This window comes from Xyrauchen texanus, chromosome 20, assembly GCF_025860055.1.
Source record: "Xyrauchen texanus isolate HMW12.3.18 chromosome 20, RBS_HiC_50CHRs, whole genome shotgun sequence".
NCBI lineage: Eukaryota > Metazoa > Chordata > Actinopteri > Cypriniformes > Catostomidae > Xyrauchen > Xyrauchen texanus.
The window spans coordinates 6,019,391-6,033,629 of record NC_068295.1 but is presented as its reverse complement, the minus strand read 5'-3'; the positions used below and the strand labels follow the sequence as shown (position 1 = coordinate 6,033,629).

The following is a 14,239-nucleotide window of genomic DNA, read 5'->3' as shown; positions in this document are numbered from 1 at the left end:
AATTTATATTTCTTATGATCGTTAAAAGCTTTTGATTTAAATGCCTGAAATTAGTTTTGTAGACAAATATAAATTGTGCCTATGTATTAATTTATTTATAAAACATGTTCTATTTTTTCAAATAGATGAGTTGGATGACATAGTGAAGGAAAGGCATCCAACAAGGGTCCAGGATACATGTGAACTCACTCAATACTGTTAAAAAGCATCTCAGGAGGCACCTCATTAAGTTGTTTGAGAGAATGAACAGAGTGTGCAGAGCTGGAAACTAGATGTTCTTGGTCACAACATAATTCCCATACTTCCACTTGTGTTATTTCACAGCTTTAATGACTTTATGACTTGTAAATTGTAATTGTAAATGCTGATAAAGACTCACCGATATGTTTTCCGTTCATGTGGTAGTAGAAGGAGATGCAGTAGGGAGCTCTGGTGGACCCTGATGGTCCTCGCGCAGCTGTCACGTTGTAGAGGGGAGAGAGAAGACGGGCTCGGTCCCCTGCCTGACGTGGCCGCGACGTCTCGATGTACATGTAATAGCCTTTATTATAGAACGAGAGAACAGAACACATGTGAGTGAGGGGGTTGTGTGTGTCTGTAATGCACGGATTGGAGTGTGTTAGTGGTTTTGTGTGTTTTTTACCTTCTTTTGTCCCACTCCTGTCCATATCAGGCCCTGTGTTAACCGAGCGTTTGGGGTTCTGAGTGAAATGGTTCTGTCTGGTCCAGTCAAACACATCGCTGCGGTCTTGAGTGTACCCACATATCCGCACATCTTCGAACCCACATATGTGATCTGACAAAAGAGCACACTAGTTTAATGGTACTAAATTCAATAGAGCAATAAAGTCCCGAAACATACTCTATGCAAGTAAGTGAATGCATGCAGATGATTCTAGATACACAAATTCGATTTCATGTCATTGCATTAAGAAATGTATCTGAATGCAATCCTGATGAAAAATGAAACAGCATATGTTGGTGCCAGCATATGTGTTTTTGAATGCTTGTCTTCAACATGGAAAGCTAGTGTCCCAACCAGGCTTTGTAACTAGCTTAACCCTTTTGGGGGCTGTGCTGGTCCACCAGCTATACCAGAATCAAACAAGCTTGTTCTTATATGCTATCTAAGGGGCAAGAAAATAGAATACAATTGGCCAAGCATTTGCGTTTACATACTTGTACGAAGTATGTTTCTGTCCTAATGCTGATGAGCAGATATTAGGAGCTTTCTTAGTCACATTCACTATAGAGCACAACAGGGCCCACTACTTTTTCACCCATCTTGGTTCAGGAAGTATTTTTTTTCTTAAATTATTTATTTTCATAGGGATTTCATAACGTAAAAAAAACAATTGCATCATGGGCAATGCGTCATAGGAGTGGGCGGTCGCTGTTGGGTTCTTTTGCCTCAGTTTGTTGTAAGCGATTCTCTGATTGGTGGATTTTTTTTCCCATCAGGATCATGGGTAGTTTAGTTAATCACTACAAATTCCACTATTATATGGATAGTTCACCCAAAATAATGTATGACTTTCTATCTTCTGCAGAACACAAACAAAGATTTTTAGAAGAATATCTCTGCTTTGTAGGTCCATTCAATGCAAGTGAATGGTGGCCAGAACTTTGAAGGTTGAAAAAGCTCATAATCTATATTTTCAGAAGCGATATGATTGGTGTGGGTGAGAAACAGATCATTATGCAATTCCTTTTTTACTATAAATTCTGATCCCTGCCCAACAGGTGGTGATATGCAAAAATAATGTAAATTGCAAAAAAAAAAGAAAAGAAAAAAAAAATGTGAAAGTGGAGATTTATAGTAAAAAATTACTTAAATATTGATCCGTTTCACACCAACACCTTTCATATAGCTTCTGAAGATATGGATTTAACCACTGGAGTTATATCCTCCTGAGATCCCATGTCCACCTGCGTGGGCATTGCGTTTTGGTTTCGCAAAATGCAACAATGAATTTAAATTAATTTACACCAACTGATCTCAGTTCAGGAGAGCTCTGGGCTGTCACTAAAGGGTTAAACTTTAGACGGAGTAAGGTGATCAAACAATATGTCATCGATTACAGAGGAGTACATGTTTGGTTGAAACACCAACAAAACTACATCTGGTAAAACCTAATTAAGCTTTTACATTGAAACCTGTTTGAGTCAAAAGATTATAGTCTCTAGAATCATCCTATTTATCTTGAAACGGCACGCTGTTAAACACAATGACCACATTCGTGGACTGTATGCTCAGTTTCAGTTAAAATATCCTATATTCACTGTGCATTATCGCATTGAGTACCAAAGGATGCATCCAAAAACTGGAAAATGTTGCTTTCAGAGGCTTTATATGGAGGTAGGATGAAAATAGGGTGCAGACAGTCAGCTCACTGGAGGTTGTCATTCACTAAATAGGGAGCAAGGGAGCATCCTATCTATGGAATTAAGTTCATTCATTCCATACTTTCTATTTAAAGTTCAGTTTCAGGCTGCAGATGATGTTTGGACCACTCAACATGTTTGGCAGACATGAGACAATGTTAATCAGTACTTAGATTCAGAATGTATAATGTATAATTTTATTTTATCATGGTTGGCAGTGATTGGATGATACTGGCCAATACTTTAAATCATAATCATGTATGCCTATTTCTGATGTAATGTCTATAAAGTTTCAAAAACATGAATAACCAACACTTTGATAAAAAAATCTGACTTTTTATAGCTTGATATTCAAAACTTAGTCCCACTGTCCACTGTGTCCACATATGTGCACATAATCTTTTTTATGTTTCTTAAGGCTACTGGTTACATATAAAAAAGGAATGTAAAAAGCACATAGCTGTTACGCAGGGATTTCAAGAGTATATGGATTGCTTTTATGCTGCTTTTATATGCTTTTTGGATCTTCAAAGTTCTGACTACAATTCACTTGCATTGTATAGACATACAGAGCTGATATATATATCAGGGTTCCCACTCTTTTCAAAGCACATTTTTCCAGGACATTTTATGTTCCACACGGTTGCAATATTTAAACAAAAACACACAAGAGGTCATTAAAATTGTGGTTATTAGAGAGTTGTTTTAACAAAATTCCATATTCGACAGTTTCATTAAATTTCATCCACAAAATGGTGTCTAATCAAATTTAAATAAAACTATAATCAAATGAAAATACAATTATTTTAATAATTAATAAAAAAAAATATTGTTTTTATCAAATTAATTTATTTGCTACAAAATCCTCACAGCATAATCCGAAACAACACTGAAGATATTTATATCAAATAAAGTGCAGCACAACAGAACATCACAGATGTGAGATATTGCCTTAATACATGTTTATTATTATTATTTAATAACATTAAACATCCCCATTTCATGTGTTCATTTAAAACGAGCAGTTATTTTGGTGTTTCTGTGTGTTGGCTACATGAATAAGTGTGATTATTAAACCCCAAAAAGCTTTGATTTCATTACAATAAACACATAGTCTGCACACACACGCACACACACACACACACACACACACACAGCACATGTGACGCTCATGATGAGGGGATTTCAGCGTACGAGCAGCCGCTTCACACATTCATTTTGAAGCATGCAGCACATGCAGATCAAATATTTATTTAATTAAATCGCAGCCTTTGTGGTTTAATAATCACACCTGGACATATCGAGATTAACATTTCTTTATTTAATCATGCATTCAAAAATTCACTTTTGTCACAAACATGTCATATTCATTGACATTTCAAATTTTATAGCTAATGTAACTTTTGAATTCAGCAATCCGTGTTTTCCACATTGCGGAACCATAGGGCCCCACATGTGACGGCGGTGTAAGCGGACTCTTAATCTACACACTGAGGTGTAAAGGCTGCATCATCCCTACGCTGCTACCACCTCGGGTGTAAATTCATTATCAAAAAAATTTTAATCTGAGTCTGACTGTCGTCGTTATCTAAAGTTTACAACTCAAATGTGTTTGTCGTTAACCCTCAGCAGTGTTGGAAGGAAAACATTCTGCACTATATCAGTACTTGAAAATGTTACAAAAACCTTGTCAGAATCAAACAGTTTTATTATACATACATATTTTCCAGGACAAATCATTATTTTCCAGGACATTTAGGTATTTTTCTCATTTTCCATGACTTTTCCATGACTGGAAAACTGCATTGCAAAATTCCAGGTTTTCCAGGATTTCCAGGATGCATGGGAACCCTGTATATATATATATATATATATATATATATATATATATATATATATATATATATAAAATGTATTTCATCTTAGTTTGTGTTCAGCAAAAGAAAGAAAGTCATACACATCCGGGATGGCATTTAAAAAAATATTATTTGGACTTATGGCTTCAGCAGAAGCATATACCAGCTCTTGGTAGGTTTGTCATTAAAGGGTTATAAGTATATAGTTATATAGTTATCAATTCCCCTCTGGAAAAAATGAATGGGATTTTTACTTCCAGAACCAGACTGTTGCGCTCTATAAGGAGGCCTCTCGTAAGTCTCACTGGAGTACTGAAGTATTCTTAGCATTCACCTCTGTTTACCGCATTTGCACTCATTTACCTAACACAGAATACACTGTATTAAAGAATACTATAGTTAGCCACATAGAACTTCTCCAGTCACACTTTTAATGGCTTGTTAACTCATTTAAGAGACAAAGAAGAATGGAGGATTTCCATGTTGTGATTTGAAATGATCGCAATTCTCTCTCTTCCGCACACTATCCACCTCCTCAATTTACTCTGCCAAGCTCCAGTCTTTTTTAATTTATGTTTGTTTTATTGTACTACTTTGGCAAAGCTCTGCGTTTTTGCTGCCAGGAGAACTGTGTTGAATATAATTGGAAAGAACTGAAAGGCAGGGACGAGCAAAAAACAGGAGGAGCGTTCAGAGTGAAGAGAAGTAGAACAAGGTAAAGAAGGAGAACAGGCACAAAACCATCATGGAAAGAAAAAGTACAGGACAGTCTCACCTGAAGGTCGTGGGTAAGTGTAGGCTGCATGCGGAAAATAAATCAGAAAAATAGTGACACCAGGGCCTTTATATTAAATGACAGTCAACACAACAAATCCAATAATGAATCAACATCACACAGGGCTGGGAGGTATAACAAAAATCAAAAACAAAATAATCTCTTTTTTTCAGCTTTTTAATGATATTTACTGTAATGTATATGTTGAGAGTTATGTATTTGCTCTGAAATGGCTCAAAAGGGTTATTTTAGTTTATCCATCATTTTGATCAAACAGTCATTGTTGCCAAGTACATTTAAAATGTTTAACGCAAAATGTAAAATGCAGTAAAAATCTAGTTAAAATATTCTAGGTAATATAATAATTATATTCAATCATTTGCAAATATATATATATATATATATATATATATATATATATATATATATATATATATATATATACACACACCAATATAACAATATATAATAACAGATATTATCTACATACTGTATATCTTTACGAACAAAAAACTATACATGAAGAATGCCACATATAGACTTTTTTACCGTAATAATTGTTTGGCTGAAATCCAATGCTATGCTCTTATAGGTAGGCATAGATTTAAAAAGAGGCATAAATGTGCCATCGGTTTAATTGCACTGTCCATTGTGACAACCTACCCCATGCTCATTTCAATTACTGTATTATTGTATAGCAACTTTTTAGAAAAAGGAAGGTAACTTACGCTCTGAGTACTGTATGCTGCGTGTGACGGTGTCTCCCCTCCCAAAACTGGTTACAGGACTGAGGCTGACCTCATATGACAGGGGAATACGTAAGTCTGTGAGCGTGTAGGTCATCAGAACACCTTTCAATGGCTCTTTAGTGGTGATCTGCTTGGACAAAATCGTCTGTGTGTTCTGTGAACACAGACAAAAAGATTTAAGAAGCATCATGATCAAATGAAATCTGAATGACTGATATTTCTGAATGAATGGTTCTTTTAGAGAGTAGTCTACATTTAGGAGGGTGATTGTACTAGAAGTTTTGCAAACCATGTCCATTTCATTCAAATAACATATGCAATTATTAACAATACATCAAGGGAGATGCTTAAACTTAAAGGCAAAAGAACCAAAAATAATCATTTAAAATGATTTATATTATATTTGAATAATTTCAAATCACCCTAGAACTGCATTTGGAATGAGTACTGTAACACATGAATAATTTATAACTTCTTAAAAAAAGGTCAATCATTTAAAAAATCATCAAGCTTTGGAATTGATGGGGAAAATAATGATAAAACACCAAATGCACCATCATTAAAGGCTCCACCATTATCATTAATTTTGACTCCAATCTCAAAGGCTTTTTAGTCCTTTTCTCAGCTGGTCTGTAACAGTTAATGAAGAATCACCCAAGAATAATGAAAGAATATCTATTTTTATGTCTTATATGTAGATGTGGTATTCTTCTGACTGCATAATGACATATTGCCTAAAATAAATAAGCCAATAAGAAATCTCATTAGTACAAAATCCTACTCCGGATAGTTGCAAGGGCAGTTCACCCAAAAAAACTAAAAACTTTATGACAGAAATGTAATTGGTTTGGTGAACTAGCACTTTACAAGTCAAATATGTTTGGGGTGGCTGTGATTTTGTTGCATTTTCCCTTTTAGTGAGGCCAAAATTATGCAAGAAACTTGTTGCGTCACACCCAGTGTTATACGTCTAACTCGCTTTTATTCAGAGAACACAAAGAGCCACCTCAGTGGCAGAGAAATGATTTAGTAAGTGCAAGGTCAGCTGCTTTAGCCATCCTGTTGTAAGAAGGGTTAAAAGTCTTTGCTCAGGGCAAAACAGCAGCGTGCTGACTAAGTACACTTGGTGAAAGAGTGCAACTTGTCATTCTCTCCTTTGAGTTTCTCTAGCTTTCCCCTGGCACATTTCATGACTCAGAATGCTGCCGAGTCTAAAAAGTTTCTAAAAGTCCTTTATCAAAATGTTTGATTGTTTGTCTGCACTGTGGTTTTCCATTTATTTATTTTATTAGCTTTGTTAAAGACAGCATTTGGTGTTTTGTAGGACAAAATAGAACTGTGTTTCATACTTAGTAAGGCCAGAAACAAATGACGCAATAATGTGAACGCAAACGCTAGTAGCTACACAAGCTCGATATCATGTATTGTTGCTGTCCAAAATACAGTACGTCAGAAAATAATCAATAAATAGAACACAATTCACAATTATCATCATTGTTGGAAGGGGCGCTATAGTGTGCATTAGCATAACATTAGGGCTGGGAAATTTACATGATAATTTCTGCGATTGATAGTTGAACATTTAACAAAAAGAATCACAAAAATAACTAGAGAGGCAAAGTTTGTCAAGACAAGCTCTGAAGTTGGCTTGACAAAGCCTTTAACTACACTGTAAAAAAAAGTTTTTATATTTATATATTATATATTTTATATTTTTTATAAAGTTTAAAAAATTTATCAAGACAATACATGTAATTTTATTGTAGAAACTTGTGTTTTTTAGATGTACAAATTATAATTTTATTGGAAAGACTCAATTTTAATTAATTAAACCCACATCTCTCAGCTACCCACCCACACTGCTGTAAAATTTAAAAAGAGGAGACACCTGGCTATTGAAAGATGTAATTAGTAGTTAGTAATGAATTACTTTTTAGAGTAACTTACACAATACTGGTTATGACAAGCTTTTACATCAATGTTGTCATAGGGGACAGTTACAGCAGCATGTTGCAACTCTCCCTACACTGACAGCCATGATAAAACTTGCTATGCTAGCTTGACACAATAGCCTTGACACATGGTAGCTATGCCTTTTAGAAGCTAAGATTACACAGATTAAAATTATGTAACTTTATAATACTTCACGCTAACAATTTAGACAGTATGACAAAAACTCTGAGCATGAAATTACTTTTTTTAACTAAAATTATTTTTTGCAGAAGGAATGGTCACATGAGGCTGCTTTCTTCTAGAAAGGTGGAGGAGCTAACTGAGCATGTGCAGTAATAATATCATCACTCTAGCTCATTCCTGATTTGAGGAATAAGCCATGTTGCAACTGCCCCATGTTGCAACCGTCCCTGCTCTCCCCTACATGTACTGTTCACTGTAAATTATTGTTAAAATTATGGTAAAAAAAACAATAATCGGGCATTCCTAGAATTCCCTGTGTGACCCATTTCATTATGTTTTAAGTCAAGTCATTTTAATTTGTATGGCGCTTTCACAACACACATCATTTCAAAGCAGCTTTACAGGAAATCATGCATTAACAAAAAACACTTGCTATATTATATGTAGTTTAGTTAATGTTTATTGCATTATTTTAATTTCACATGTTACCCTGATGCTGTTTTGTGTTTGTGTGAGTGAAACTGGGCACAAGGTCTCTACATGTATATTGGTCATTGCTCCTGAAAGGGTGACTATTGATTAACATTATGTAATCACGTGCCTTTCTGCAATCACTCCAGTGATTAAAAATATATTATAAAGTGAAAAGCAGAGTATCAAGTTTACATATTTAAATAATATCAATGGTAGTGAACCGTAAACAACAGTATAAAGGCATCAGAATAACATCCCATAAAGCCTGAACCATGGTCATTGTATATTTTGTGTAAAGGTTTGGCAACCACAACTGCTGGAAATTTACAGTAAATTTTACAGAATTAAAAGCTTTTTCGGGGGGATTTTTTTTTCTCCCAATTTGGAATGCCCAATCCCACTGTGCTTTTAAGTCCTTGTGGACGCGTAGTGATTCGCCTCAATGTTGCCACGGAGACATATCACGTGTGGAGGCTACATGCCATCCACAGCTGCATCCACACTCACCTCACAACTTGTCCCACCGAGAACGAACCACATTATAGCGACCACGAGGTGGTTACCGCATGTACAAACTTGGCCAATTTGGTTGCTTAGGAGACCAGGCTGGAGTCACTCAGCACACCCTGGGATTCAAACAAGCAAACTAGCGAACTCAAGGGGTGGTAGCCAGCGTCTTTACCACTGACCAACCCATTTAAGTTTGATGGTTAAACAGACATCATCATCGAAAACCACAATTATCAGTTAGAAAATATATAGGATATAGGAACTCTAGGATGAGTAACAGTTGATCATTTTAATCTTGGTTTAGGGATTTTGGAAAAACCCTAAACCATGTCTATGGAATAACATCATTTTAGCTTGACTGTTTTCAAACAAGTTTCAAGCACTTCCCCCATCTGCCACTTGTCAAACTCACACCATTGGCTGAACCACTATTGTTATGTCTACATCAGTCGGGAACGGCTAAACAAACAAATTGAATATCTGTTTGGTTCCACTAGTAGCGCATAAGCTTTCGCCTTGAATATTTCATTCTATAAACTGTATCTTATTAGATGAAATAAATGTGCAGTGAGGTGTTCCAGGTCGGTTCTCACTCCCAGGAGATGTGTGGTAATCACAGGGCCTTTGGCACTATGGCAGCCCAGGGTTTTTCCATGAGGGATTATGGGTACATGCAGTGGCCCCATGGAAGTGGTGCTCAATGGAGTGAGAAGTTATCTTCAGCTCTGCGTGGAGACCCGGGCGGCAGGTAAACCCGGCACCATTTCTATCCATACCCAACACACATGAACAAGTGTGTTTTTGTGTGAAACTTCCTTCCTTTGTTCCTTCTTTCCAGACAAAAAGTAAAAATGCTCCTGTGATGTTAACCCTTCCAGTGAGGGTCAACCACATTTGTTATCTGCCTAATTAAGTGGCACTGTAAAACCCTATTACTGGTACAGTCAACACAGCAACATGGAGAGGTGTGCCACCACACTTTAAACACTAAACCCATTAGAGCCTGCAGAATGCATGCCAAGACTTAACAACTGAAACCTAACACACACACACACACCCTTTTAAAAGTCACAGATAAATGTATTGTATCTGCTTGGCTGCTCTTCTCCGGTAACTGGAATTTTACTCAAATCTCACCTCATTTAAGTCAACTCACCATACTCTCTTCCTCCCTATCTCTCTCTCTCTCTACTCTCTCTCTCTCTCTCTCTCTCTCTCTCTCTCTCTCTCTATCACACACACATACCAGATGTTTTCTCAGAGGAGGCGAGGGGGGCAGTGTCTCCTCCAAAAATTGGATGAGTAAACAATTAATAAATTCATGATTTTGTTTCTTGTTAAATAACTATTTTCACTCAAAAACCCATCAGAATACACATGTTGACTATAAAAACATCTTAATTAGATGAAACATTGATATGACATGATTTTGATAAATAGTATGTTCATATAAACATACAAAAATAATTAACTATTTGTTGCTTGTTGATAGCACAGGTGTTCCAAATGCATTTAACCTTGTAACTGTGTAAACATCAAATGGGACATGAACTTTGCCTCCTCATCTTAGAAGTCCATCACAAAACAATAGATTATATATTGGGTGTTAAGCAGTCTGTATTGGTCTGTATCTGGATCTTAGGGGGTGTGATATTGGTCTTAGTTGGGCCATAGGGGGTCTGCTATTGGTCTGGGTATTAGGGGGACCAGTATTGGTCTGGGTTGGGGTTGGAGTTTAAGGGGGTTTGGTATTGGTTTGGATCTGGATCTTAGGGATCTGTATTGGTCTAGGTCTTAGGGGTCCAGAATTGTATGGGTTGGGGTTGGAGTTTTAGGGGGTCTGGTATTTGTCTAGATATGAATCTTAGGGGTCTGGTATTGGTCTGGGTTTTCAGGATTCTGATATGGGTCTGGATCGGGACTATAGGGTGTCTGGTATTGGTCAAGGTCTGGGTCTTAGGGGGTCCAGTATTGGTTTGGGTTGAAATTGGAGTTTTACAATTGGTCATTACTGGGTCTCTGGGGGTCTGGTCTTGGTCTGGGTTGGGATCTTAGGTGGTCTAATAGTGCTCTGGATCTGGACCTTAGGGGGTCTGGTATTGGTCTTTGTTGGGGTCTTATGTGGTCTGGGCCTTAGGGCATCTGGTATTGGTCTAGGTTAGAGTCTTGACTCCTAACTGCAGTCTGTGCCAACCAAATAATCACTGACTGCATCACTTCAATCTATTGCCTAATATGATCAAGGATGAACAACTGTCAACTCCAACAGTACAACAAGGGATACTTCACTGGCCACTGCCTGCATCTCAGACTTAGGATGGACTTCACCAGAAATGAACTGCCACATGCTTCCAGCTGGACAATGAAGCACACCTCATTGACCTCTGCTTGCTTCACCTTGATTTTAGGATGTGCTAAACTCTCTTAAAATGGAATACATAAACAATAAATTAATGCCAACTATAGCCTTCACCAGCAAAACAAAAAGGACACTGCATCTACGTGCACTTTCACGGTCAATTCAGGATGGACTTCAAAGACACTTAATAATTCACCTTACAGTTCAATCATTATCCCTTAGTTTTAAACATTGCCCACCAACATCTACTCAGTTTACTCAATTTATACATGACTTATAATACCAATATTAGTTATCTATGTGTAATACATTCATGCTGTATAGTCAGAGGAAAACTGGCTCCCCCAGCTGTGCCTGGTTTCTCACATGGTTTTCTTTCCCCCATAACCAACATTTTATAGAGTTTTGGGTTCCTTATCACAGTCACATTTGGCTTGCTCACTGGGGCACTAAAGACAAATAATTTTTAAAGCATGATTTGTAATCACGTTTTTCACTTAAACAGCTCAATGGGTACTTTAAGACATTACAGATATTACACCATCATTTTCTGTTACAGAATACTTTTTCTGTAAAGCTGCTTTAAAACAATGTGTTTTGTGAAAAGCGCTATACAAATGAAAAACACTTGACTTAAGAAGTCTGGTATTGGTCTGGGCTGGTGTCTTAGGGGTTATGGTATTGGTCTGAGTCTTAAGCAGTCTGGTATTGGTCTGGGCCAAGGTTTTTGGGGGGTCTGGTATTAGTCTGAATCTTGTAGCTTCTGGTTTTGACTCTAGGGTGGTTTTCATACTGGGCACCCTTGCTGCGGTCCAAATCTGAGTGTGATTGTTCCTACTAGCGCTGGTCTAGTTTCAGACAATTTCAGATTTTGTCTACACCAGTGCTTTTCCATCATCATCTTGATTCATCACAAACGTGCATATGATTGAGAACACAATGCGGGTTGCTATATTTGTATGTTTTTAATAATTTGTTGTCATTATGCTCTTGCATAACAGCACTTGCGCCTCTGTGCGTCACATGCCATAATTCAGCATATACAGTATTCATGTCCTTGAAAAGACAGCTTTATCTCATGCTCACAAATGGTGGCAAAAGTAGACATCTGGTGACGAGCAATGCATTTGCATCCCTGCCACTCATGGTGCATGTGAGTGTGTATTTTTGTGCAACTGATGATGTCGTCGTACTTAAATTGTCAAAAAGCATGCACAAGTTATTTTACTTCCCGAACAAGTGTGGACCCGAGTACAGGTTGCTTTCTCACTCATGCAAACCATGCCACAGTTCCATTGCAACGGAGCTCAGACCACCTCCTTCAGGTAGTCTCGGGATCAGTACAATGGCCTGATCCCTGGGCCGCAAAAGAGCTTTCATATTACACATTTTTGATGCGAATCGTGCTTTGTTACAGACTAAGCTGCCAGTGTGAAAGCCCCCAAACTCTGGTCTACATGAATATGGTATATACACTGCAGACATGAATAAGTAATGAATGTGGAACGAGGAGAATAGAAGAGCTTTAACGGTTATTGCACTCCACATGTGGCTTTATGTACTAAACACACACACATAGACACACATATATGCACACAGCTGTAAGATATCACCCTCTCTTCTTATTACAGGTGTGTGAGGTGTGAGAGCAGAGGGCTGTGAACTGTGTGCCTCTCACTGCAGGATTTCCCCTGCAGGTATGAATCAATAAAGTACCATTATCACATCTTAAGATACTCTAACAGCTAAAGTATCATGATACCAAGTAGTAACACGATACCATAGTGTGTTAATTCTTAACACAGTTTGTCATAGCAAAGGTGGGTCCAAGAAATTCCACTTGTTGCTCCGGAACTGGAGAAAATAACTGATGGATGAACAGGCAAAAGGCTCAAATGTACTAACTTGTTACCTTATACATTCTTTCGTTTGATGTATAAAAATATATATAATTCTTCGCCGCATCAAAACAGTCAATTCAAACAGCAATGTCTTTAAACCTGTATTCTATTATCTCTGATTATTTGAATGTTGGTAACGACAGTTTTGAGCATCTGTTTCATTATTATAACCACTACAGCAGAGTGAATGCAGATTGCACACACAGGTTTGATTGCACGGCTTAGGGATGTGATCTAATCATAAGTGCATACTTAGCGAAGTTACCGCCACCATGCATATGTAACTGTAAAATAAATTAAACGAGTGCACTGTTTTTCAGAGAAACGGTAAATCTGTAAATGTAAAGATAAAGCATTTAGGTTAAATGAAGTGGCACTAACTCATGTGTATTTTGCTGAGGAAGTGGGATGTGTCTGAAGATGTTTAATAAGAAGCTAGTGTTTCCCTTTTGGCTTGATATCTCTGTAGGCATTCACAGCAGATGGGTTTTCCCAGTCTCATCAGCCAAAACCCAAAATAATTCCATGAATTGTGTTGTTTAAAAAGCTTCTAACTCTACGAAGTTGACTTAAATCCATATTATCATTTAGGAGACATGACTGCCATATTAACACGCTGGGATTCAGAAGTGTGTGTTTGAAGCATGGGAAAACCATTCATTGAAAAATAAACATTACCATGTAAGGGGCAAATTCTAAACAGCATTTTGCACTCTTAAAGCGCACTGTGTGAAGGGGACACCACTCGAAAAGACTACATTTTAATGTTATTGCAGACATAGGTCTGATTTAAATCGAGGTTTTAGGTCAAATAATATTTACAACCGCTCATACAACTATTCTATTAACTAGTACTTTGAAGCTTTAGTATCGCGATACTACCGTAGCACTGGTCTACTGAGCATCCCTACAATAAAGATGTGTAAATGCCCTCCAGCTCTCTCTCTCTCTCTCTCTCTCTCTCTCTCTCTCTCTCTCTCAATGTCTATCTCTCTCTCCTGCCGTGATTCACCCCACTGATCTGAGGTCTGTCATTGATGGAGAGAGTTCTGATCTACACAGCTGCACTTGTCTCCAGTGACCACGTAACATAT

The 14,239-nt window shown here is 37.3% G+C and overlaps 2 protein-coding genes across 2 annotated transcripts in view; both read right to left on the bottom strand.

Moving 5' to 3' along the window:
- Nucleotides 1-14,239, bottom strand: part of LOC127660454 (AN1-type zinc finger protein 3-like) — a 583,207-nt gene that overhangs the window by 329,714 nt on the left and 239,254 nt on the right. The window lies entirely within an intron of this gene.
- Nucleotides 1-14,239, bottom strand: part of LOC127660453 (MAM domain-containing glycosylphosphatidylinositol anchor protein 1-like) — a 245,028-nt gene that overhangs the window by 63,197 nt on the left and 167,592 nt on the right. Inside the window, exons 12-15 of the mRNA XM_052150695.1 lie at nucleotides 5,745-5,919; nucleotides 5,017-5,040; nucleotides 644-796; nucleotides 380-541 (exon numbers count right to left, since the gene is read on the bottom strand). Of these exons, the coding sequence (XP_052006655.1) occupies nucleotides 380-541; nucleotides 644-796; nucleotides 5,017-5,040; nucleotides 5,745-5,919 (514 nt within the window). The remainder of the gene's footprint in view (nucleotides 1-379; nucleotides 542-643; nucleotides 797-5,016; nucleotides 5,041-5,744; nucleotides 5,920-14,239) is intronic.